Source organism: Buteo buteo, chromosome 19 (genome assembly GCF_964188355.1).
Source record: "Buteo buteo chromosome 19, bButBut1.hap1.1, whole genome shotgun sequence".
NCBI classification, from domain to species: Eukaryota; Metazoa; Chordata; class Aves; order Accipitriformes; family Accipitridae; genus Buteo; species Buteo buteo.
In genome coordinates this window covers 14,654,246-14,678,518 of record NC_134189.1, presented here as the reverse complement: position 1 = coordinate 14,678,518, position 24,273 = coordinate 14,654,246, and the positions used below count along the sequence as shown (strand labels likewise).

At 41.1% G+C, this 24,273-nt stretch overlaps 1 protein-coding gene across 11 annotated transcripts in view; it reads right to left on the bottom strand.

Moving 5' to 3' along the window:
* The window catches only part of CALD1 (caldesmon 1), a 198,696-nt gene that overhangs the window by 8,878 nt on the left and 165,545 nt on the right, over window positions 1–24,273 (bottom strand). For 8 of the 11 annotated variants that reach the window (XM_075051284.1, XM_075051281.1, XM_075051280.1 and 5 more), the window contains 8 exons: window positions 23,493–23,639; window positions 20,878–21,919; window positions 20,149–20,232; window positions 14,993–15,141; window positions 9,946–10,201; window positions 8,114–8,254; window positions 1,112–1,155; window positions 941–1,019 (listed from right to left, as the gene is read on the bottom strand). In XM_075051284.1, coding sequence (XP_074907385.1) covers window positions 941–1,019; window positions 1,112–1,155; window positions 8,114–8,254; window positions 9,946–10,201; window positions 14,993–15,141; window positions 20,149–20,232; window positions 20,878–21,919; window positions 23,493–23,639 — 1,942 coding nt within the window. The remainder of the gene's footprint in view (window positions 1–940; window positions 1,020–1,111; window positions 1,156–8,113; window positions 8,255–9,945; window positions 10,202–14,992; window positions 15,142–20,148; window positions 20,233–20,877; window positions 21,920–23,492; window positions 23,640–24,273) is intronic. The other 3 variants (XM_075051288.1, XM_075051289.1, XM_075051287.1) reach the window with 2 other exon arrangements.

Here is a 24,273-nt window from a genome sequence, read left to right as displayed (position 1 = left end):
ACGAACAGCAGTCACAGAAAAAAGCTTTTGTTAATTGATCTTTAATTACTTGTTTCCTTTAAGTTAAAGGATAATAAAGCCTGACCAATTAATACCTTAATGGAATAGCATACTTAGACTCTATATGTGAACAAGAGGAGAAAAAAAAATCCAGCAGGGAATGAAGAAGTGCCAGACCTTAATCACAGCTATCAAGATAATATCCCTTTTTATACTATTCTATTCCCATGACACTTACCAACCCAGTCCAGTTGGCCTGCTATATTAACCAGTAGCTTTCAGATTGCCTATACTCACTGATTTATTAAAAAAAGGCTTAAAAAACCACCCAAAATAAAAGTAAACACCTATTCTTCCTTGGACCGTGAAAAGAAAAGCCCTCAACTCTGGCTTCAAGGCACATTATTAGCCACTACTTGTCAACATCACCTGGGGTCAAATTCTGGATTTTATTTTGATTCTGTTTTTCCTTTGTCACTACTTAACTCCCTAGCTCACTAAAGTGCCTGTCTTTGCCAAGGAATTTCACTCTGAAGTGGCAGCCAGGAACACAGGCCCAGTTCATTGCTCTGCTAAATAAGCTGCTAAGTCAGCTTTGCTCAGGATGACTATCAGCTCTCTGCTGATAGTACTTTCATCAGCCAAGAAGAAGAGGATGCGACTGTCACTCAAGAGATGCTGACTGAGTCCTTCAAGAGCTACTCCAAGCTTACAAAGCAGAGCACATTGTAGCATGAAAGGGAAGACACCATCTCAAGTTTTGTTTAGATACATATCTAGATGTTGGTTATGGGTGTGCCTCAAGAACAAAGTTCTTGAAGTCGCATAAAAAAAGTTTGTGATCAAAAATCCGTGCAATTCTTGAACAGTAAAACATAGGCTGATTTAAGTCCCAAAAGCCATTAGTAACTAGAGCAATTGTGACCTGGAATTAACTTACCTCAATTGCACTAGTGTATTGCTCAAGTCTACTGTCAATCTTTGAGACAACTGCTGTCGTGTGGGTGGGTTTCATACCACTGTAAGAAGTAGAAAAAAGAGAGAAAGAAACTATTATTTCCTCCAGTTAAACACTGCTGTTTTGACTGAACCTACTGTTTTATTGCTTTACCTCTTCTGAGCGGATTTGTTCAAAAATTCTGCTCGCTCCTCTATCTAGAAAAGAGACAAACAAGAGCTATAAGTTTAAAGTTAATAAAAAGGCAGTCTGTACAAGGCCAGGTTAAAATCTCATCTTAAATGTCAAAAGATCAATCTGAAAGAGATGCATTCCAACAGAAATCACCACAGGCACACACAGAGGTTTTATAGTTAGGAGCCTATTACGCTACATATACATAAAGGTGGATATCTTTTCTGCATTAATGTTTGCATCCTGAATATCTCTTCAATGCCTCATTTGTAAGGCATATGTAAGGCGTATGTAAGAAAATAAACCACCAATACAGAAAGAAGAAAAGGGAAGAAGTTCGTCTTATGAAAGGTGTTGATATTCACAAACTCTATGTCAAATTTCCTCATATCTCCAACAAAAGAGCAAATATGTATCTCTTGAGACAGACAGTAAATTTAATAAGGTTTTTCTGAGTTGAGACATCAGACTAGGCCATGTTTGGAGCTCAGCCACATACCCTATCTCATGCATGTTTTTGTAGGACACTGACAATTTAATCTGAGCTCCAGAAAACCTATCAGACTGTCCTCTGCTCATGTTGAAGCAGGATCACTGCTATATCTACCAGCTGTTATTTTATACAAACCGGTATCTTACATTTGATCATTATTTCCCACTCCGTGTGTATGGAAATATTGTAATATTTCCAGGGAAAAAGAATCATGAAGGTCTCGTAAGACTTATGCCAAATCTCTTGATAATTTGAAAACAAAAAGACTCCATCCCTGAATAAAGTTTTAAAATATTTCATGATGCAAGGGGGGGATATATTTGCATTCTGGGTCAAGAAATACTTTAATCAAACATCCTCAAGTGTCTTCCACATTGCATTGTTCCACTTCTTGTTCCAGGCTCTACAGTTTCACTTAAGAGTAAAATATACACAGGCAGCTCCATGGGATAGAAATGACTATTAATCAAGCCTGGCTGAATTCCTGGGGATTCCCGTCTCAGTATGGGTCATCCATTTTCAAGTTACTTTAACAGTGACTGCTGTGGCATTCATGCCTTATTAAAATAAGGCAGTGACAGCCATTCCTTTAAATGGTTCTTCTCGGTGCCCTTAGCATCCAGGCTGTACCGGAATACTAAATCCCACAGCAATCCCATCAAAGGGCATGCATGTTTTATTTCTCAAGCGCACACAAGCAAAAAGTCGGGCGGTTCACTTCAGTGCAGGATTTGCCAAACAAGCTCACTGGAGGAACTCCAGCTAGCATCAACGCGGCTCAAACGCGCCTCTAAAGCTCACAAAACCTGATGTGCATTTACAGAGTAATTTACGTTAACGGTTTTAGTGGCCAGTACAGGATCTAAATACGGTCCCGAGTGGAAAGACGGGCTTTGCTCGGGGAGGTCCCAGCTGTTCCAACGCGCTGCTGTCACACGGTGGCAGCACCAGAGCGGGCAGGAGCCGGAGAGCGGCCCCCGGCCCGCCGCTCCACCTGCCGCGGCCGGCCGCCGGCTGCGCCGCTTCGTTCCACCCGGGGAGAGAAATAACTGGGCATCGCCCAGCCTGCAGGGTGCACCGCTTCGGCTCACCCCGAGGAAATAAGTCGGCATCGCCATAAAACGAGCAAGTAAATTATTTGATTAAAAGCGACGACACAGATCTAGGATGGGAACTTAAAACACGTCACTTCTCCTCGACTATGGTATAGTAGGAAAAGTTTCCCACGATGCTGCTTTCTGGGTCATAACCAGCAATGCTTCAGAACGATGAGTTATACCAACAAGAGCCGCTGGTTTCTCCCCTGCGCTGTATGAACGGGCAGTTCCCTCCCTGCATCGGTGAAACCCTGGCTGGCAGCAAGGACAAACAATACGGACTGTCTCAGAAAACCGGGACTCAAGGTAACTGTCTAAGAATTAATTTACAGCCTCTTCTAGTTCAGATGAACTGAGAATCCACCTGAAATCTTACAAAAGGGACAGACCTTAAAAGATACCAACAGTAGACTCTTTATAGTCTTCCTACATTCAGGAAGGAGAGATGTTTCTACACAGCAGGAAAACTTGGCTTCAGTAGGCACTGGTGTAAGAGGGGGATAGGTTGGGGGGAAGAGGGACATGTATTCTCGGGTTTACTACATTATTGTAGTAAAAAGGCATGAGGTCATTCTTTACCCACTAGGAACAGCAGTTCTCAGAGCACCCGCTGTGGTATCAGGAATGAGTCGTGGATTGTTCAGAACAGGAGAGTGAGGAAGCAAACCAGAAAATAAGTCAAACAGGAAAGCAGTTAGGAAGTGACCCTCAGAGCTGAAAATGGTCCTCTTCCCACGGAAGCAGGTGCTTTGTGTGGATGGATAACACATTTTCTGCACATTTATATGAGAATTTGTTCTAGAGTATCTTCCTCAAAATACAGCATGCATGAAACAGAAGCATATGTTGAATACACTTAAAGCAAACAAAGCAAACACACCTGTATACACACGTGTATTTGACATACAGGTCAAATACATTAAGACTGCACAGCAACATCTAAAGGCCATTTATCCACTGCACACCACACAAAGTCCATGCAAAGAATTTAAAATGTTTGGCACATACAGTAAACAGTATTACAAAATAGATCTGTAAGATAAACAGGCAAAGCAAGGTGATTAGTACAAAATGCAAGATATTTCCTCAAACTGAGTCCAGGAAATAAGAATAATCTTTTTGCTGCATTCATTTTAAGAGGATCTGGTTAAATAGCTTGGACTATGTTTTGTCAACATGAAGTACTTTCCAAAGCCTCTGACACAGAACACACACATACTCCAAAAAGGCAACCTGCTGGCCTCCAGTTAAATTATGACCAGAGAGAAAGAGCACAACATCTCAGGCTGCATCTCTCCCACCTAACCTCAGTTGCTTGAAAGTTAAGTATTTAGTCAAAATTACTCATTTTGGTTTCCTCTATAGTCAGTGAAGAGGCAGAGGAGCTCACCCTAGAAAAGGTAGGATTGCTTGTCCACTGAGGGTGGCTCTCTCTCTATTAACTACCAAAGCAGCTCAGATTAAGCAACGAAATACTTAGATGGACACCTACACTTCTGCTGGTGAAGTCAGATGAAATGATACTAATGGACATAAATCAAAACCATATGGATTCTCACACCTTATTAGGTCCTTACTAACAGAGTCGGCACAAACAGGTGGCAAGGAATAACTTAAGCAAGATGCTATACAGAGATATATGTATACATTTATCCACATTCATTATATAGAGATGTTTTGTTCGCTAATTGTGCAAGAAATGTCTTGCTTATTAAAAAAGCGGTTAAATTGTGGATGTCACAGTGTACTGTCTTCCATCTGTACATTCTCCAAGAACAGAATGGAAGAGGAATGATTTAACACACAATTTGAGCCAGTGACTTGGGGAAAAAAAACATCAAGACGTGCCCATTAAAACTTGTTTCATACAAAGGTATTAAATGATTCTTCAGAATTTTAAACTGCGTATTAGATATCATGCAACAGAAAGTGTTGTGAACTGATATATATAAAAGCTTTTCTCAAAAAAAAAGGGGGTCAAGGAGGAAGGGGAAAAAGAAATGTACACAGAAAACAGAAATCCCTGCATTATAGTTTTTCCTTATATCCAACAGGTGGAAGAACCTAGCGGAAATCCATTTAGAGTAGTAGTCCCTGGGAGTAAAGTGGCTTCTCCTTATCCTTCCCGAATGGCTCACGTGCTCTTTTGCTTCATTAAGCACAGTTAGGCTTTTTCCTGCTGTCAGCAGCATCCATGCAGAGTGCACCAATTTACTCCAGTTTATCTGCCAGACTAGAGAGCTTCCATCAGCATCAAAGATGGGGGAAAAACAAATGTCACAAATCCTGTTCTTACCATTCTATCTTCCCTCTGCTGCAAAAGTAGCTCATCTAGGAAGAACTGATTGTGTGGATTCTAACTCTTTCCAGTCACTGCTCCAGCTGTCAGGTATTGAAAGCAATAATGAGATAGGATAAGACAGGTCTTTAAAGAAAGAAAGAAAAAAAACCCCTGAAAGTCCTATCCTCTGGCTTAGCTGTCAGCATTTCCTTGCAGAGAGTGCAGACTGCCACATCAGCCCATGTCTCCCAGGAGACATTTTCTGCAAAGACAGAAGATATCCCAGGCTACCAGCCTCCTGCCATTGCTTCCTTCCCTCAATGTCTAACTGCTTTTGCATTTCTGTAGTGGTGGAGCTCACCCCCAAGAGAAGACTTAGTATTGAAATATCCTGTTCTCTCCTCATTAACCTAGAGAATAATTATACAAGAAGTCAATAACACTCCTTCCCAAAGAAAACATGAGGAATGAACTTGTCTAAAAAGGAAAATGAACAAAGATTATGCAGGAAATCTCATTTTTCTACCACAGCACCAATTGTGTGAACTAAACTAGGGAAAGCATGAGCTAGAGCAGGATGGGACAGCAGCAGAGGTTGTTCCAGTCTTTGTCCTTATAAAAAAACAAAACAAAACAAAAACAGGCGAGAGGCCAGAGGTTGAACAGAGGTTTGGTACTGCTGCTACTGCCCACAGGGAGTCCACCAGCCCTGAGAAATCCAAGCTGTTTCTGTTCCTTAGCTAGTGATGAACTTGGCCTGTATTTACTTTGCATGCTTCCTCTTCACTGTCCCCTCGGAAAGGACCAGCCCTCAAGCTGTAAATGGGAGGACTCCATGCTCCTGTAGTAGTTCTGCTGAAATAGTGTCTCAGGTTGCAGGGAAATATTGTATTTAACAGTTAAAACAACAGGAGTTGTCAATACTGTGTAGGCTGTGATTTAGTAGAGGCCAGACTAGATAATCATAGTAGTTCTTTCTAAATACAAGCATGTATGTATATTATGTCCGTATTTGTATACATGTATTTATAGATGTGCATCCATGAGCCATGTAATACATGGAGATGAGTTGCACATCTTGGTCTCTCAATTCTGAGTCTGCATGTCATGCTATTCCATGCCCTGCGTGATGGATAAATGCAGTGTCCGTAAGATGGTAATACACCATGCTGCTTTTCAGTTTATCTCCTTTCTGTCCTTTGTTCTTGTAGTTCACTTTGTAAACAGCATGCCCTACTTTCCTCATCTAAGTCACTCCTAGGAACTTCTTTTTCTCCCCCAAAACTTATCACATCCGGAAGGACAAGGAAGGAGAAAAAGATGCTTTGCCGCATTGTGATCTAGGAGAAGTCAGAATGTGCACATATATCATACAGTATTTTAATACTGAGCCTCCCTTTTTTCATTATTAATTCCAACCTCCCACCCACAATTGTGCATCTAGGGTTCTCACATGACCCCTGACACATCTAACCAGATGATACATTCATCAAGGGAGAAAATATGTGCCAGATGCTTTATAACTCAAAAGATAACTTGGGCAGTGCATAACAGGCAATGAGAAAGCTGTGTCCCAACCAGGTTAGACCAGCCTGAGAAGTCTGTCCAAATGAAAGGTAACAAAATATACTGTCTTCTAAAAACTGCAGTTTGACGTCAAATTTTACATCAGGTTATTAAAAAGAGATTAATCTCTTCTCAGCTATTGACCACAGAAGGCCAAGAAACAGTTTAGGGTGTGAAGTTCAACAGCATTACGTACCTACTCTGGCCACCCACAGACACCAGACTGGAATATGTACAGTATCACCAGAGAAGGAGAAAAAACATGTACAGAGTTGCATATATCAGGTTTTGTAACAAACAACTTCTACCTAACAAGCCATAAAATCCAGCAGCAATTATCGTCATAAAAAAATTGGACCTTGGATGCTTAACGACATTTGGAAAATTCCAGCTTTCCTCTAAAAATACACTTAGTAGAGTAGTGTAGCATCAGTCCAAAAGTTCTCTGAAAGCTATTAACCTCCTGCCAAATCCAGTGTTTTTTCCCACTCTCCCCAAAATTATGATCTATATCTTTCTATTATGTGTTTTCAAGTATAATTTCCTCTCTTCTGAGTCATTTGTGAACTAAGGCTCCAAATGTATGTCATAAAAGGCATCTCAATAAACAGAAAGAAGAAAAGGAAGCCCTCCCAGGAGGGCTGGGAAGAAGCTGTACATTTATAGTGTCTGTTACTGACATGGTCTTCTGCAACCAAAATGGCAAGACCAGGTTTATCTAACAGGAGCAAGTTGTGAAGCTTGGCAATCTTTGTTTACAGCTGTAGGTATTCTGTCCTTGTATTTCAGGTTCAGATGTGTCTGAGAAGTCAAAGGCAAGTCCAGTCAAAAGCATTTGGACACTGTATTTGCTAGAACTGGACCCAAAACAGTATAGGGCTGAAGCTCCAGATCGGTTCAAAGTGTAGCGTTATCTGACTTGCAATATAATATGGGCCACAGAAGACCACTTAGAAATTCCTGCAGCAACAGAAGGGTTTTTTTTCCCTGTTACGTAAGAAAATGAAATCCAGCCCAGTACTTCTAGATGTTATTTTTAGGGGGATTAGACATAAACTAGAACTCCAATATGGGGCAGTTTCAATTAATGATGATTAGGCTAAATATGCTTAAAGACAAAGTAATCTGGCAAGGAAGAAAGTAATTGTGGATGTAGAAGGAGAGAGAGAATATTTGTGATCTTTATCTACTCCAGTTCACAAAGCACTCTTATAATAAATTAACATTGAAAATCAACACAGTAATACAGCTCTAAATTTCCAAAATAATTTTTTCTTGAAGATGAAGATCCCTTTTGGACATTTTCCATGAACAAGAACAGGTAACTCCCAGTCTAGACTCTGTTTTTAGAAAGGATCTCTAATTTTCAATCATCCCAATGAATGAAGTCTTTCAGCTAAAGGTTTCAGGCTAAGGTCTATTCCAGAGCATTGTCCCAGGTCTGATTTCAAGTATTTCCACACAGCTTTGGTGTTTGGCTGTTCGTTTGGACTGCAACTCCCATTACTTTTTATGTACTATATAGATGTTAGTGTGTAGGTTACCTTGAGAGATGAACCTTTAGGACTGAAACATTTAAATGGCTTCTTGTCTTCAGATACACCATCTTCTGGCATCTTTTGACGTTTCTCAGCAGCTTCAGCCCTTCTCCTTTCAATTTCTTCCTTCATCCTCCTCTTTTCCTCCTTAAAAAATATGAATGGTCACTTATTCTTTCAGAAACTACATCACCATTACAGGGCTTTGCAGTCCTTCAAACATTTACCAAATTTTCTAAGAACAGATTTTTATGCCAATCAAAAAAGTTCAGTGACCTATCTGAAAACTAGCAATGTATTGCTGCTTATCCATCACAGTGCTAAGGAAGTAGGGAAGACAGCTAGTCTGTGCTGCTTTAGTGTCTCCTCACAGTGAGGTCACCAGATTTATTGCCATATAGTGCCACTTAAAGCACATTTATAAAAATACGCAAATTCAGTTTCTCTGTATCCTCATGTATCATTTTTGTACTGTTCTTCGGTCCATCTACTCTGTTGCTTGTTGTTCCAATGTTAATACTTCACAAGGAAAAATCAGTAGGTGCCCAAAAAAAGCAAATATTACATGCTTACAGTTCTCCCTCCAAAGAGGTAACGTGAGTTTTTACTTCATAAGCTACAAGACAAACCAGGAGCCCTCAAAGCACAACCGTTGTAAGCACTGGTCAGCAGGGTCTGCCCAGCAAGGAATTGTGCAATCTCAGCATCTATTAAGTTCTACTGTAAAGAGCTTAGTATATTAAAGCAATTGGCCAAAACACTGCCAAACACTATTATTATTCATCTACCATTTGTTTTCCAAACAACTAAGATTCCTAAATGATGCACTAGAGATTTTGAAATCCTATTTATAGAGTCCCTTGGCAGAGGCAGTACAAGCAAACAGATGTGCTTGGGTACTCACTATTTAAATAGACAGGAATATCTTCCTAATGAGCTCCTAACATCTTCCTAATGAAAATATTTAAATAGACAAGAATATCTTCCTAATGAGATCTTCCTAATGAGATCCACCATAAGTATATATAACATTAACATTCCAGCTCATCTGCAGCAGACGAATTTTGACATGCGCTTTGCAATTCAATTTGTGTAATGTCAAAAAGACATCACGAATAAATTAAGAACTGTGTGGCTGTAACACCACCCCCAACATTTTGCATCTCCAAGAAGATAAGAAATGCACAACTATCACAGATGAAATCCTGACTCATGAAGACACATATTAGAGCCCTGTCTTTCCTGAGGCTAGAACTGTAACATTTTTCTACCCTGGATGACTGCACGTTTTACCTCGGGTCCTCACTAGAGCATCTATGTGGTGTAGTCACTGGATAACAAATACAGCATACTTGCAGTTAAATCTGAAGGTTAGAAAACAGGGTGATTTTAATGCTGGGTAGCATATTTGAAATGAAGGTCTGTTGTGACAGACTGTCTCCTGACAGACGCTAAGAAACAGTGACGCCCAGAAGAGCACGCAACTCAGAGGGCCCAGATAAAGGGTACAATTTGAAGCAAAGTCACAGCAGCAATTCCCCATACAGCAACACCAGATCCAAGAAGGAGAAGCACACTTTGGCCTGTATGCTTGTGTTTGGTCTTGTCTTCCTTGTTACACGCTCCTTCCTCATCTATGAGCCAGTCTCCCATGGCCTCATTGTGTCCTTTTGTCAAATACAGACCCATCGACCTCCAGCCCCACCAACTTCTTTGCCTAAAAGTGTCTGTGCAGACACTGCTGTGAAGAGTTATCAGCTAATGCAAGGCCAGTGGAAGTAGAGTAGTAACAACAAGGGAGTAAAAACAGAGTCCAATGCTTCATCTTTTATGCTTACCTCCTCTCTGGCTTTTCTCTCAGCCTCCTCCTGCTTCTTCTTCTGCTCCTCTTCCTCCAGGATCTTCCGGCGCTCCTCCCGCCTTTTCTTCAGTTCGTCCAGCTCTGCTGCCGCCTCCTGCTGCTTCTCCTTCAGCTTCTCAAACTCCTCATTCTCACCTCGGCGACGGCGCTGGTCTTCTAGCCGCTTTCCAGCCTCGACCTGAGACCCCAGCTTTGCTTCCTCGGCATTTGCGGTCCCTTTCAAATTGGAGCGGCTGGGAAAGAAATGAAAGGGAAGGTGATGCACCACGGGTTTTCCCTTCCTGGCCAGAGCCACCCACTGCCATGTGCTCACCAGCAATGCGAGAGCCCGCCACTCAAAGATATTGCCTTATAAGACCTTTTGCTCCTTGTAAACTATGACAGGCCTAAAACATCTTCATCAGGAGTTAGTAGGCTGGGATACTACAAGGAGCACCTTTCCCATCCACTGCCAGCGAGGAAGGAGTCTTTCGTGCTTGTGTGCACAGGAGCTGCACCACCCTGCCTGAGAACTCAGGCCACCTCCATTTTTAAAAGAATTCAGTAACTGAGCTGGAAATATTCAGCATCTCATGTAACTTCAGCAAGAAGTATCATATCTCATCACCATTTCTATGGTATACAGTAAACTGTTACAGTTTCACACCTCCGCTCTGCAGTTTGTCTACAGAGGAAACAGTTCCAAAAGCATATTATACTTCATACAGAAAACAAAGCAATGGAAAGCTATAACTATCTCCTCTCTGTTGATTTTCAATAAGATAAATTTACATATTAAAAACTCATAGCAAAAATATTATGCCATGTTCTATGTAATAAAAAATGCACAAATCCTTTGTTTTCAAAGGCAAGTATTTTTTATAAACCCTCTACAAACAGACAAGCATCTTTGGGGACAGAACATATTACTTGACTTGGGGAAAACAGAAGGAGGTAAGAGAGAAGAAAGCATCTTACAGCTTCAACAGTGTTTTAAAAACCTAAAAAGGTTCCTATCTCATCTATAACATGTATCACTCTAACTCTCCCAGCCTGTATGAACAGAAAGGTTCATCAGATCTTTTGCTGACATTTTCCAGGGAAAGTATGACTTTTTATTAAGGAACTGGAAATTATTTATTAATGGCAACTTTCCACAGAAGAAAACCAGAAGTTTTCCAAATAGCTGTAATATATGAGACAGAAAGAAAGAATAGCAAAAAAAACCCGCAAAGAATTTGCATAGGTGAAGTGCATACTTTCAACAGAATCAGATAGCATCACCTAGTTAAACAATTACCACACCAGTGTTTAGACAAATGTCTGCTCCCTGAGTGCATTTAATATTACCGCTGACAAGGAGATAGATACCTAAGAGGTATCAGTGTGCTATTCACAAAGACAGACAGAAAGGGAATGTACTTATGATTTTTTTTTTTAAAAACCTTTCTGCTCTGTTCTGTTGGCATTTAAAAAAGCTGGATATTAATGATTTCATTAATGCAGAGTGTTGCAGAGTACTACAAGACAGTACAAATCAAGCATTCCAACAATAACAATAACTGTTAGAGATGATTAGATTAGAGATGACAACATGAAGAAATTTGCAGTCTGGCAGATCACACTCAATCCTGCAAAGGTGCTCTGAAGAGCCTCATCTAGATGGAGTTAACCATATAAAACAGGCTGTAGGACCAGAGCTGAGTTATCTGTGGTTTCAATATCACAACAGAATCTACTAACACAGAGTTCTCTGCCCCCACAGGACCTTACCAAACTGGATGAAATTTGGTTCTAGCATGGCATGCATGATTTAGGAATTGTATCACTAAAAACTTGTGGCAAAATAGTATAACCAAACTGATACTATTATGTGAATTCAGCTGCTGTACCTCATCTGTGGAAGTTCAACACTAAAGCAGTGGACCTGGCACTCATTTTGCAATGTGTTTCCTTGGTTTTAGAATGTCTTTTCTATGCAAGAGTGTAACATAACAAAGCAAAGCTAGAGAAAAAAAAAAATGTCCCAGAGATCTGTGAATGTATGTACCCGCAGTACATTTTCATACCTGATTTTCTAAGCTCGAATTACAAGTACATAATACATATTTCCTTAACACCACCTTATCACAATCCTTTTCTGCTCCAGGCCCTATTCCTGAATGTGGTTTTGCAGTGGAATCACTTAAACCATGAAAGTAGAACCACAAGATCACCCTCCATCATAAGCATCAAGTTAATTTAAGTGGTCACAAATAAGGGCCTGCATCAGGTAGTGATGTGTAATTAAAGAAAGGAACTCATGCTTTTTAAATGAAAAATACATACACAATTAACTAAAGCATTGTGAGAAAACATTGAAAACTGTATTTGAAATTTCATTTAGCCCATTCAAGGAGAAAGTGAAGAACAATACCTGAGGTGTGAGGTATGATTTTGGGTGTCCAGCCTGAAATACCTCTGATTCGGTTTGCAGAGGTACTGAGAACCCAAAATGTTCCACAAGCCTCCATAAGGCACTAAGTATTTCTAAGGATCCAGTGCATCTATCCTGCACAGGCCATGAGAAATCCCTGGCTATTTTAAAGCTTTCCTGCTTCATTGCAAGGTTGTAGCCTCTATAGCAAACATCCCAGGAACCTCACTATTTCTTTTTTTTTTTTTCCTCTTGGTCTCTGAAGTCTGTGTCACCAGCCGAGCCAGACCTGCAAGCTTCAGGCCCAAAGAAGATGCAAGAGGTCACTTCTTACAGATATAATGATATCCCTGGCAAGGGCAATTACTCAGCCCTCAGAATTAAGAGAACTAAGAACATAACTTTTGCCAAGATTCTCTTAATAAATAGTCACTCTGTTTTATACCAGCACAGAAGAAAGGTTAGTCCTCAGTGACTTCAGTGCAGATAGCCTCAATGAAATTAACAGCTACTCTCAGCTTTCGACCAATAAAAGTCAAAGGTAGAATCTAGCCTTAACATTTTTGTTTAGAGACCTCAGGTGACTATTTTGTCCTCCTTACAAAGAAGGACATTTAAAGCTTCTAGCTTATTTTATTCTCATGCAGTTTACAGGACTTCCACTATTGATTCTGCATAATCCAAAATAGCAGACAATAAACTGGCAGTGATTCTCCTTACTTTCCTCCACCTCCCAAACTCCTCTGTTTTCAACAGATTCTGGGAATCTCTGTTCCCTACTGTCGACGTTGTGAAATTAGTATTGAGATGCTGGGTGGAGAAAGAGTTTCGTAAGCACCACTTTGGTACTAAGAAATGAAGTTCATTGCCAGCTTTCAGACAAGGAGGAAAAGGAAAGAAGTGGTTTGTGGAAGCCAAAAATGTCAGAACAATGTGAAAAAACATGTTACATCATATTTAGGACTTCTGCAGTCCTGTATGAGAATAGGGAGGAAGGCAGGCGGGAGGGGAGATGGGAAGGGGAAGCCATAAAATGGGGTTTTATTCTGTATTTCTCTTACTGACGTAGACAAAGACGACATAGATAAGATTTTTCTTTAGCCTCCAATACCCTATTTTATTCTCAATCCTCACCACTGAGAGTTAGCCAAGTTACGTGCTTCCTAACTAGTATCTGATATGTTCATGTAAAAACAAGAAGAATGATAGTTCCGAACAAAGCCCAACAATGTGGGGGCAGTTCGTTAGAAAATAAGCCAAGAGCCTTAATTCATACCTAACAACGCAAAGAACGCTATAGCCTCTGCTGATGTTGCCAACCCAAGTCTTCTACTCCACTGATAAAAGGCTAATAAACAGGCTTTTTCCCACATTTGGGAAACAGCAGAAGAAAAACAGAAAAAGAAAAAAAGGAGTGGAAACTCAAATCTACATGTTGCCACTAAGGCCTGTCTCCCACAGGAAGTAAGCAAATGAAAACACAACAATAATATTTTTAGAAAACCATTCTCATGTTATTGATGATGTGACCCAAGTCATGAAGTAGAACAGTTCTGAGCAAGGCCAATTTCCTGCTATTCCATCTCCATCTCTGCCTGTCTTTTGGCCTTAGGCCAGGGTGTCTCCGGGGACTTTTGAACTGCACTTTATTTTGAGAAAGTTTGTTTTTCCCGGAAGAATCATGAGGGGAATGCTGAGATACAACAGCAAATCCCATCTGCCATGCACAGATTTTTCAAAGTGCCTGGAGAGCTTAACCTTTTCTTTGCCTGTGTCGATGTAAAAGAAGAAGAGATGTGCAGAAGGAATAAAATTTAGTTTTCTAACCTATTAATTCCTGTTTTTCTGCTAAAAGGAAGAACTTCCACTCTGCTTCATGTATCCCCTCCTTTTAGCAGGCACAATCCTTTTTTAATAAACTTTTCACTAGAAATTTGTTGCCTTCATTGAATTTCCCAATATAGCCATAAGGCCAATATTTCCTTGAAAAGAAAAAGAAAAATCAAACTGTGATACAGCTTATAAAAAGACAAAAAATAGAACATTTTGCCTAGGAGAGGTTTTCACTTAACTGAAAAATCATTTTTATAGAGAAGCCATTCATTTCAGGCTTGCCTTGAAATCAAGAGAGATGCTCTTTCAAGAGTTACCAGCTGGATTGTGCTCCATACTGATATGCAGAGTCTGATTAAAAGCAGGTGAGTAATTGGAAATAGGTTACTTCAAGTAAAGGTTGAGATCTGACTTAAAAACTTAGAGAAGACAAGATCTGGGCTGTTGTCATTATTGGCCTCTGTGCAGATATTAGAAATAAATGTCGTTCAAGGAAGGACAGAGCAGAGCAAAATAAGCTCTGCCCCAGCAGAGCAAAAATAAGCTACTTGTCTCTACTGAGAGAGCAAGGCTATTTACATCTGCTTTCTGTACTTCATTTTGTTACTGCAACAATGTGGGGGCGGTTCGTTAGAAAACAGGCCAAGAGCCTTAATTCATACCTACAACCCAATGAATGCTAGAGCCTCTGCTGATCTTGCCAACCCACGTCGTCTTCTCAGCTGCTACAAGGCTATTAAGCAGAGACCCAGAGATGGCATAACGTAAGCAAGCCCAGTGCTTACTTGAAACTTACCCAAAAGCATTCTCAGTAGATTTAAGTTTGGGGGCAATGAGTTCACGTTCTCCATTCTGTGCCTTTTGTTCAGAAACTCCTTTCTTACGATCCCAGATACTTTTCATTTCCTCTTTGGGTGCTTTTCCTTTATCCTTGTCATCTTTTACCTGCTCAGGAGATACCATAAATCATAGCACAGAAACAAACAAACAAAAAAAAGAAGTCACAATGAGGCATTCTAAATAACAGCTGAGGAACACAGATTTCTTGGTATTATTAACTAAGCAACTGCCTTCAAAATGTTTATGTGCTTTGTGGCAGAAGTAGTCTGCAAAGCTCTAAACTGTGACCAACCACCAATCTGCTGTCCTGATCTGAATTCAGGATGAAAACATCTTGAATAAAATTATCAGTCTTCTGTGAAAGTTTGTTGTGGCCATGGGACTATATTATACCATTGCTTCATTCTGCAACTGCACCCCACTGAGGTACCCCAGCCCTCCTCTTTCCCACTGCAGCATCATTCACCTCTTGCCTATTAAGATTCTGGGTTGCAAACTCTTTGGAACTAGGCTTGTTGATACATTCTTCCTACAATGGTTAGGGCACTGATGCAATGAAAATAACACATAACCTTCACCAATTGTCAAGTTTGCTCGACAAAGTTCATGCTCTTTCCAGTATCATAGCAGATGGATACTTCAATATTGCAAGAATAATGGCTAAAACACAAAATTATCTTTATATCAGAGTAAAATTTACTTTGACAAAAAGCACAGTCCTACCAGGGGCTAGTCATGGATAGTGTTATCAGACATAAATATGTAATCCTATGAAGAAGCAAATGTTCTCTCCAGAAACACTAGAGCAAAAATTCCCTCTATCCTTACAAAGCTTTGTCCTATAATTCTTGATAGTAATCAAGTATATTTAGTGCATGGATTTCACTCTCCAGTATTACTTCAGAGTTTTGAGCTTGAAGATTTTATCAATACCACAGATGGTCTGATCCCTGCACGCTGAGTCATGGCTAGATGCTGATAAGAGGAGGAGGATATGGGCTGATTCAAGTTCTTTATCCTCAGGTAGAATTATTCCCACTCAGTTAGACTACCAGCCTAAATAAACTTTCAACAACAGCAGATGAAACATTTACCTCCAAAGTTTTTGGTGGTTTTTTTTTTTTTTTTGGCCAGCTCTGCCATGTTGGAGGAAGATTCCAGCTGGCAAGCAAGAAATACCTTCTGTGAAAAATTCATATGAAGACATTTAGAAAAAAAATACTTTTGTCCCTTGGAAGTCTGTTGCCATCCCATTTGCTAACCAGAAAGAAAAAGAACTCCTGTAACAGTCCTGTCTGCAACACAACTGCTTTTATGGCATTCCAAGCTGCACCTTGAAATAAAAAACTAATACAGCCACCCACCCCTAAATCCAATCAAATTTCTATCCTTCCTCATCAAAGAACAACTTCTGGACATGTAGTATCTTTACCAATAAAGGGTGAGTTCAGAGTCTTCAAAGTCAAGATCCTCCTAAGGCATTAAATTAAGCTGCTGGGTGAAGTCCTGAAGTCAGCCTCTGACTTTACCAGAGGCCAGTTTGCTTGCTCACAGAAACTGATACAATGGACAATGCCAAGTTGGCACACGCTACAGGTGAGTACTGGGTGGTTAAACTACTCGAGCAAATTTGCCAGTGGCGAGGGATGTTGGACACAACCCACAGAGGCATTTGCTCTGCCCCGAGGGCAGGCAGCGACAGTGCAGACTTTCCCTACCCTCTCCTGCTGACAGGCTTTAGCCACGACCTGGCAGAAGTGCCCTGGTGGACAAGGGCGGAGTTCAGTTTCCATGACCATACATTCTTTGGCCATGATGCTGTAACCGCTAGCAAAAAAAGCCATTATTACAAGCAGCCTCAAGGAATGGTTTTCTGTTTTCTAGGAGCTGGGCTGAGACAACCAGGCCCATTCACTGAGCCTAGTGAATGCCATCAGACAGTAACATCTTTTGGGTGCTCCCAAATCTGGGCAAGATTGTAGCTTGTGATCATGTTCACAGCAAAAATCTCTGCTGCCTGTTAGCAATCTCCTAACCCTTCCATCCCAGTCAGAGTGATACTGAAACCGGCAATGTTGATTGTTGCAAGATTTCACGTGCCAGGATGTCTGTGTTGGGATTTTGAGAGCATAGGATTTCCTTTGCTGAGATTTTCATCAAGACCTTTCTAAGTCTCATTAAAAAGCCAATACTTCCAGCTGTCTGATGTACTGAAGTCCACTGGGGAGGGTCATATCTCTTAGATCTCAATTGAAATCACTGAGAAAACTAATATTAAAACAATATAGTTTAAAAATTAATAGGTTAGGAAATAGCATTTCAGAAGCCAGTAGGATTTATGGTAATGTGTCTGCATTTGAGAAAACGATTAATACAGCTTGGCCTCTTTATTCAAAAAGATGATAAAACAAGATATTACAGAAACATTTCACAGCTTTTGGGCCCAATCCTTCTCCTACTAATTTTAATGCCAAAACAGAGATTGATTAGCACAGAGGCAGAAACCATTATGTCCCATTCCAAAGGCAGGCAACAGAAAAAGTACTTTGGTTTGTCTCAGTGCTTCCCTGTATTACAGGCTAATTCAGCTTCTGATGAATTCAGTAAAAAGGACTACACTGACTCCAGGTGGAGTAGACAGATGTTATTACCTGAACTGAAAACAATTCACATGCTCTCACAAATCTTGACCATCAAGTCAAGATAGAACACACTCAAAAACATGTTTAGCTGATTTCCAGCTTTATTTATTTATATTTTGATCTTTCTTTACACTGCTTCTTTCCTGTTAGGGTGTTATGCTAATATTTGAGAGTCGAGATTCTAAACTCAGAATTGAACACCTTCAGACCGCAGTGAATCAGTTACTGAGGTTGGGGCCATTTGGCAAATTTGAGTCCTTATTTGGGCTCAATTACTTGGTGACTTAAAAGCTGTGGGCATCTGGGTCTAGGACTTCCATTTAGAGCCAACTACCATACCCAAATACCATGAGAAAAGCAACTGTTGCGGCATGTCTAGCCAAACTGGAAGCAGGAAATACCAGGAGTCTCACATCATGAGAAAGCTTGTTCTTATGAACTTTCCAGGCCACTTTTGAGAACCAAATATTGTGGTGCAGTTCAGAAAAGGAGACAGATTTTGCCTGCTAATTTGATCAAAACCTGAACTTTGAGGGCCAGATTTTGGTCACATTAAGAAAGAACAGGTGCTTGTGTTGCGCAAATGCAAAAGCAAAATCGGATTATGTAAATACATTGTATTCCTTCAGGATCTTGTTCATGATATACTGCCATCCTCTTAACTGCATATATGGGTCAGAAATAGGCCTCATTGAATTTGTATGTCCTTGAAGGGAGGGGGAAGGGGTGGAGATGGGAGCCTGATCTTGACTTGATTTGGAGTTTGAGATTGCCAATTTTTCTTCCCAAGCCGAGAAGCAACAACTGAGATTTTCAAAGCTGAGCAAAACACTTGAAATGCTTAGCTTGATACACGTGCAAAAGATTTACCTTTCAGTGGATGGGTATTCAGCATCACACTAAAAGTGGGACTCTCTTAAATTGTCTCTGCTTAAGCATCCAAAAATGGAAGCACTAAAATTGCAAGTCAGTTTTAAAAGTCTTACCAGTTTTGTGGAATATTCTAGCCCTCTGGCTATGGTTTAGAAGCATGATGAGAGCTCCAGTAAGAGTTGACTGAGCTCCACATAAACACAAGCAGGATGATTGTGTCTCAAGTCCCCCCCCCCAATCAACATTTGTGGTCAGTTACAGCCTCCTTTTTACCTTTACTTGCAACATTCAAAGGCTGTGTGCAACAATGAATATTACAAGGCGATCCTGTCTTACAAAGAACTCTTAATATAATCCATCATTTTTTGCGAAGCTGTTTCCCCTGCTTTCACAATGGGGTTAGAGTGATTGTTTAGTTTTTCTAGTGCATTATTCTGAAGCATCTCCATTAGGTCTCATTTAACTCTTCCCCTTTCTAGAATAACTTATTCTAGTACTGCCATTCTCTCTCCCTGTTCATTAGGAACCTTTCTTTCAACCATCTTCATCACTTCATTTGCCTTTTCAATCTCATGTGTACCTTACTCAAAATGTGATACCCTGGATGATCAAGCTAGGCAACTGGACATAAAACCTTGTGACATGATTTGCCTTCATCACTCTCTGAGGGTGAGTTAAGCATGTTCCGAATTAATTCAACAACTAAGGACCCTGGGCCAGACCTCGACAACTCTCAATGCTCCCAAGCAGCTTGACAGGCAGCAAGCTGCCTGTTACTAGATTTCTGTGCTGTGGCGCCCTTTAAGCCACACAGACCTGGTTGAACGCAAATAGGTCCAAACCTCCAAGGCCCTGACCTGTCTCAATGTCTGATTAGAGTCAGGGGGTATTTTGATACTTTCTGCATTGAACCAAAAGCACAGTTGCTACACAACATTGAACATGGCTCCCTGTGTCCAGCTGTAACCTGAAGAGTAAATGGTCCCCAAATCTTATTTACTTACCATACAGTAAAACACCATGGCACCAGCTCCTGTGTTTACAGTGGAAATGCAATGCAGTAAATTTTGTAGATTTTCTCTTTAAAACAAAAGAAGAATCTTGGGTATGCACAGTTTATATCATGGGGCATTGCAGTTGGGGGGGAATCATTAGTTAAGGCAGTCAGGTGGCAAAAGGGCCTAAATTATTATTATTATTATTGTAAGAGTAGGTCTCAGTCATAGGGAAAAAGTTCACAGTAAAGTGGGAGGAAACCAGGGAAGGATGATTAGTTGATACAATCCTGAAAAATTCATCCCTAGGGTGCAAACCATCCTTGCATTATTGACTGAACTGATTTTCCTGAAATATTTGTTCTAAGACAAACAGGACTTGGTTCTAAAGCCCCAAAAGAACAAAATACTTAAGCATTTACTTCATTTTAAGCACATAAGTAGCTTCATCCCTATTTATTTCTGCAGGATTACCCACGTTCTTGAAGTGAAGCACATGCTTAAGTACTTTGCTGAACAAGCAACTTTCAGTTATAGGTCCCTTATTTATTTTCTTATCTCGAGTTTCCCTACAACGTCTAAATCAATGGTTTACAAGTTACCTGATCTTTTTTGGAGGTAGGTCGGAGATTCTCATCTGGCAACTTTTCCTTTTTAGCTTCCACTTTAACCTCTTTTTCTTCCCCCTTTGTTTTTGGGGTTTTAATTTTTTTTTAATATGAAAACATCACATCTGTTTGCACTTTTGTTTCTCCATGCTGTGTTCATGTACCAATCCTGTGTGCAGCCACATCTCCATCATATGCTGCTGTGCCCACATCTCCATGTGCAGTTGTGCTCCCTCCACCCTCTCCAAATGGTCCCATTCCCCCATGTGGGCCTTTCTCCCTTGCGTGGCATCATGCTCACATGTCCCAGCAGAGAGCCCTCTCTTGTGATTGCATTTAACACACACGTTCCTCACAGTTTACCAGGTGCTTATTATATTTTGTGCCAAGATGTGTCTGCCTCCACCTCATGTGTTACTGCGTTAAGCCAGTTTATAGCAGCTGAGAAAAAAAGGCAGCATAAAAACATGCAGATGTCTGAACATGCGAGGTATTCTTTGAACGATGGAGCGAGGTCAGGCACGTTGTGCACTGCATTATTGGTAAGCAGAAGTAAGGAGCTTTATTTTTTAAAAGAGAGAGCGAGAGAGAGCACAAGTATTAGTCATTTCAATGCAGGAATAGATCTGTGAGGAAATTCCAATTCAATCTTTTTTTTTTTTCTTGCATTACATTTCTCACAAACCACAGGTGTCTTACTTTGGTGCAAAATGTTTACTGTACCTGTTTTCTTAGGAAAGCTGCTTGAGGTTTTTCCTCTTGTACTTTCTTCTCTTTTACCTGTTTATCTTCTATTTTCTTTTCTTCCATCTTTTGTTTTTCCTTTAATTTCTCTGCTTCTAGCTTAGCCTTTTCTTCAGCTACCCTCTTTTCCTCTTCTGCCTTAGCCCTTGCTCTTTCCTCAGCTGCCCTCTTCTCCTCTTCTGCTTTAGCCCTCGCTCTTTCCTCAGCTGCCCTCTTCTCCTCTTCTGCTTTAGCCCTCGCTCTTTCCTCAGCTGCCCTCTTCTCCTCTTCTGCCTTAGCCCTTTCTATTTCCTCAGCTGCCCTCTTCTCCTCCTCTGCTTTCTGTTTTTCCTCAGCTGCCCTCTTTTCCTCCTCTGCTTTCTGTTTTTCCTCAGCTGCCTTCTTTTCTTCCTCTGCTTTTAACTTGTCTCTTTCTTCTGCCTCAAGTTTCTCCCTTTCTTCCTCAGCCTTTTCCTCATCCCTAAGCTTCTCTTTATCTACAGCATCAGTTATACTCTGCTCCCCTTCTGGCACAGCATTTGTATCATTCTCTGCTTTGTGTTCCTCTGCATTTATAGCTAGATTTTTTGTTTCTACTACCTCTTCTTTATCTGTGGATTTTCCTGCTGTCACATCTACCTGATTTTCCTCTATGGGGGCTTCCTTTGGTTTCTCCTCCTGTACCTCCTCCTTGTCTTTTTCTTCTTTTTTTTCCTCTTCTTCCCCATCTTGCCTCCAGTTGTTCCTTTGGTATGATTTGGTAACCGTTTCTGTTTCCTCAATCTCATAGCGTCCTCGGCGTGTTTCAGCCTTTTCCTCTTTCCCTGTGGTCTCATCTTCTTCCACATTGTTTACTTCTCTCCTGCTGGGCAGTGACAAGCTCCCATCTGTGATCGTTGGGTCAAATTCCTTTTGACGTTCCAGGGCTTCTTGTAGACGTTTTTGGCGTCTCTCCTCCCGTCTTGCCAGTCTCTCCAACAATGCAGCTTCATCATCTGTTCCCCCTGTGGTTGTCGTACGCTTGGTTTCCTCTTCTGCCACACTACATAAAAGTGACAATTTTGCATTAAAAAACTCTGTAACAATGCATGCGCTTAGCTGTTTCTAGAAAAAAAGCTTGCTGTAACGTCATTCCATGGTTTGAAAACACAACACGTTGCATACTTCAAACTTTAGCAAAATGGTTCTGGGGATTAATTTTGGCATTTCTACATGTATAGGAATGCAGAGTTTCACAATGTCAGAGCCTGGAAAGGTTCCCTTCCAGGCCAGCTCCAACAGCCGCTGGAGTCCCCAGGAGTCTTACTGACCTCAGTAGGCACTGGAACGGTCCCTGAAACTTGGAGAAGCTGAAATATGAACAGCCCTGAAAAATTCATCCTCCCACTCTGCACCCTGCAGCAGAACACTTGGAAAACCTTAGCTTGCTTTAAGGCCTCCTTCAGCTTGGCCTGAGGCGTACATGTCTTCCCACCAGGCAAAATTTTTGAAGATGGTACACAAGCCAGGTACTTTGATTTCAGCGAACTTCTCTAGAACAAGAAGCTACTCCTGTTCAGCAACAACATCCACAGATACAATCCATAATAGGATAGCCTGGCAATGAAGGGTGCTGTGAGGTTGTGATTGTGCGGGGACAGTAATCTGTTAGAAAACAGTGAGCACAGCACCTAATTTAAGACCTGCTACTCAACACCTGTAGGTATCAGGACTGGATCTCGCTCTCAGTCCCTGGAAGTTTTTTGACTCCTTCAAAATTCAGCTCTTTAATTCTCCTGTGTGTAGGTTTCTTCCCTCTTTATAGCTTTTTTTTCCTCTACTGTAGAAAAATATTATAATCTACAGTCAGAAATGCTGTTGTTTTCCTATCTATATCCATTCTCCTTGTCTTTAATAGAATGCTACTTGTGCTCAGTATCTATTAGCTTGGTATCACAATGTTTATTTCTGGTCTCTTCTATCAATTGTGTTATGGCTAATGGAAATCTGGATATATTATTTGTGACTATGTGAAACTGAATAAATGATGGACAGACTGGAAGGCCAGCTCTGCCCACTCAGCTTGTGACAAGTAGCGCCTCACTCCATAAGCTTTTCTGCTGTTTATAGTTGTATGACCCTGACAATGTCAGATGAGGGCTGAGGTCTAGCGCTCACATCCAGCGCCTTGCATGTGTGTTTCAGCTGCAGCTTGAGGCCTGGGTGCCGATGAATTCCATGTGCCTTGGCCCCATGACACTGTGGCCCCTGTAAGCAGGACAAAATACGTGGAGGTTTGTGAGGCCAGATGCAGTCATGCCTGAGGGAATTGGACAGCAGGATGCATCAGAGGTATTTCCCTCCATAAGCCCCAGCTGAGTTACCCCATAGACAGCCCTGAGGACACCCTGGGAATGGGTCGTGAGCACAGCCTCAAGCCCAACTTCAGTAATGCTCCCACCCCACTGTGTAGACACAGCCAGTGGCACTCCTCACAGTGTTAGGTCCTCTTCAGAGCAAGGATGGCCAAACCTGGTGCTTAAAATTTAAGTAGTAGAATAGACCTTTTCAAGATACTTCTCTATTCTGAACAAAAATAACTGTTGACTTGTCAGTAAACAACCTCAGATATTTACCTGTTTTGGGCATTAACTTCTGATTTTTCCGTTACGTCTCCTGATAGATCTCCTTCTTCCTTTTGCCGCAGTCTCTCCTGTCGAGCCCGTCGGCGACGTTCTCTGGCAGCTTCTTCCTCATCGTCGTCATTTCTCTGGTAGGACAGCCTGCAACAGAGCATTGGGGATAGGGAAACAAAGGGCCTATAGCATATAGGACACTGTGACTGAAAAATTACAAAAAACAGTTGACCAGAGCACAATAAGCATGGCTGCAGTGGCTGCTCCATACGCTGTTTAGAAAATATGCTGTGAAGTTGAGATGCATAGTTTCAAAGCTTGGTTTTGTTTTCTTTTTTGGAAACGAACTTGACAAAAGAGTCACAATGGAGGCAGCAGCCACACCAACTGTCAGTTTGCTCCTAGAAAACACCAAGCCCATAAAAGCCCAAGCTCTGTGGCTGAGCAAACATCCTACTAGACTGCACCATGATCCTGCCAGAATGCACACAGCAGCATTTGAGCAGACTATCCCTCAAGCCCCGGTAACTGAAATTGGACTTAGCCAAGCAGGTTTTCTTTAGCCTCCTCTAAATACCACACGCTGAAAATGGTGACAGTATTCTAAAGTCGAAAGACTAGAAAGCAGGGAGACACAAGTATGACACCAGCTCTCAGTGGTCAGTTCTGAGTGCCAAACATCTGACACCTACAAAATTTTTGTAAGCCCGGAGCCCTGCCAGGCCAAATCATACAAGATCACTGCTGTGATGAAAGCCTACAGCTGAGAACCCATTGTGTT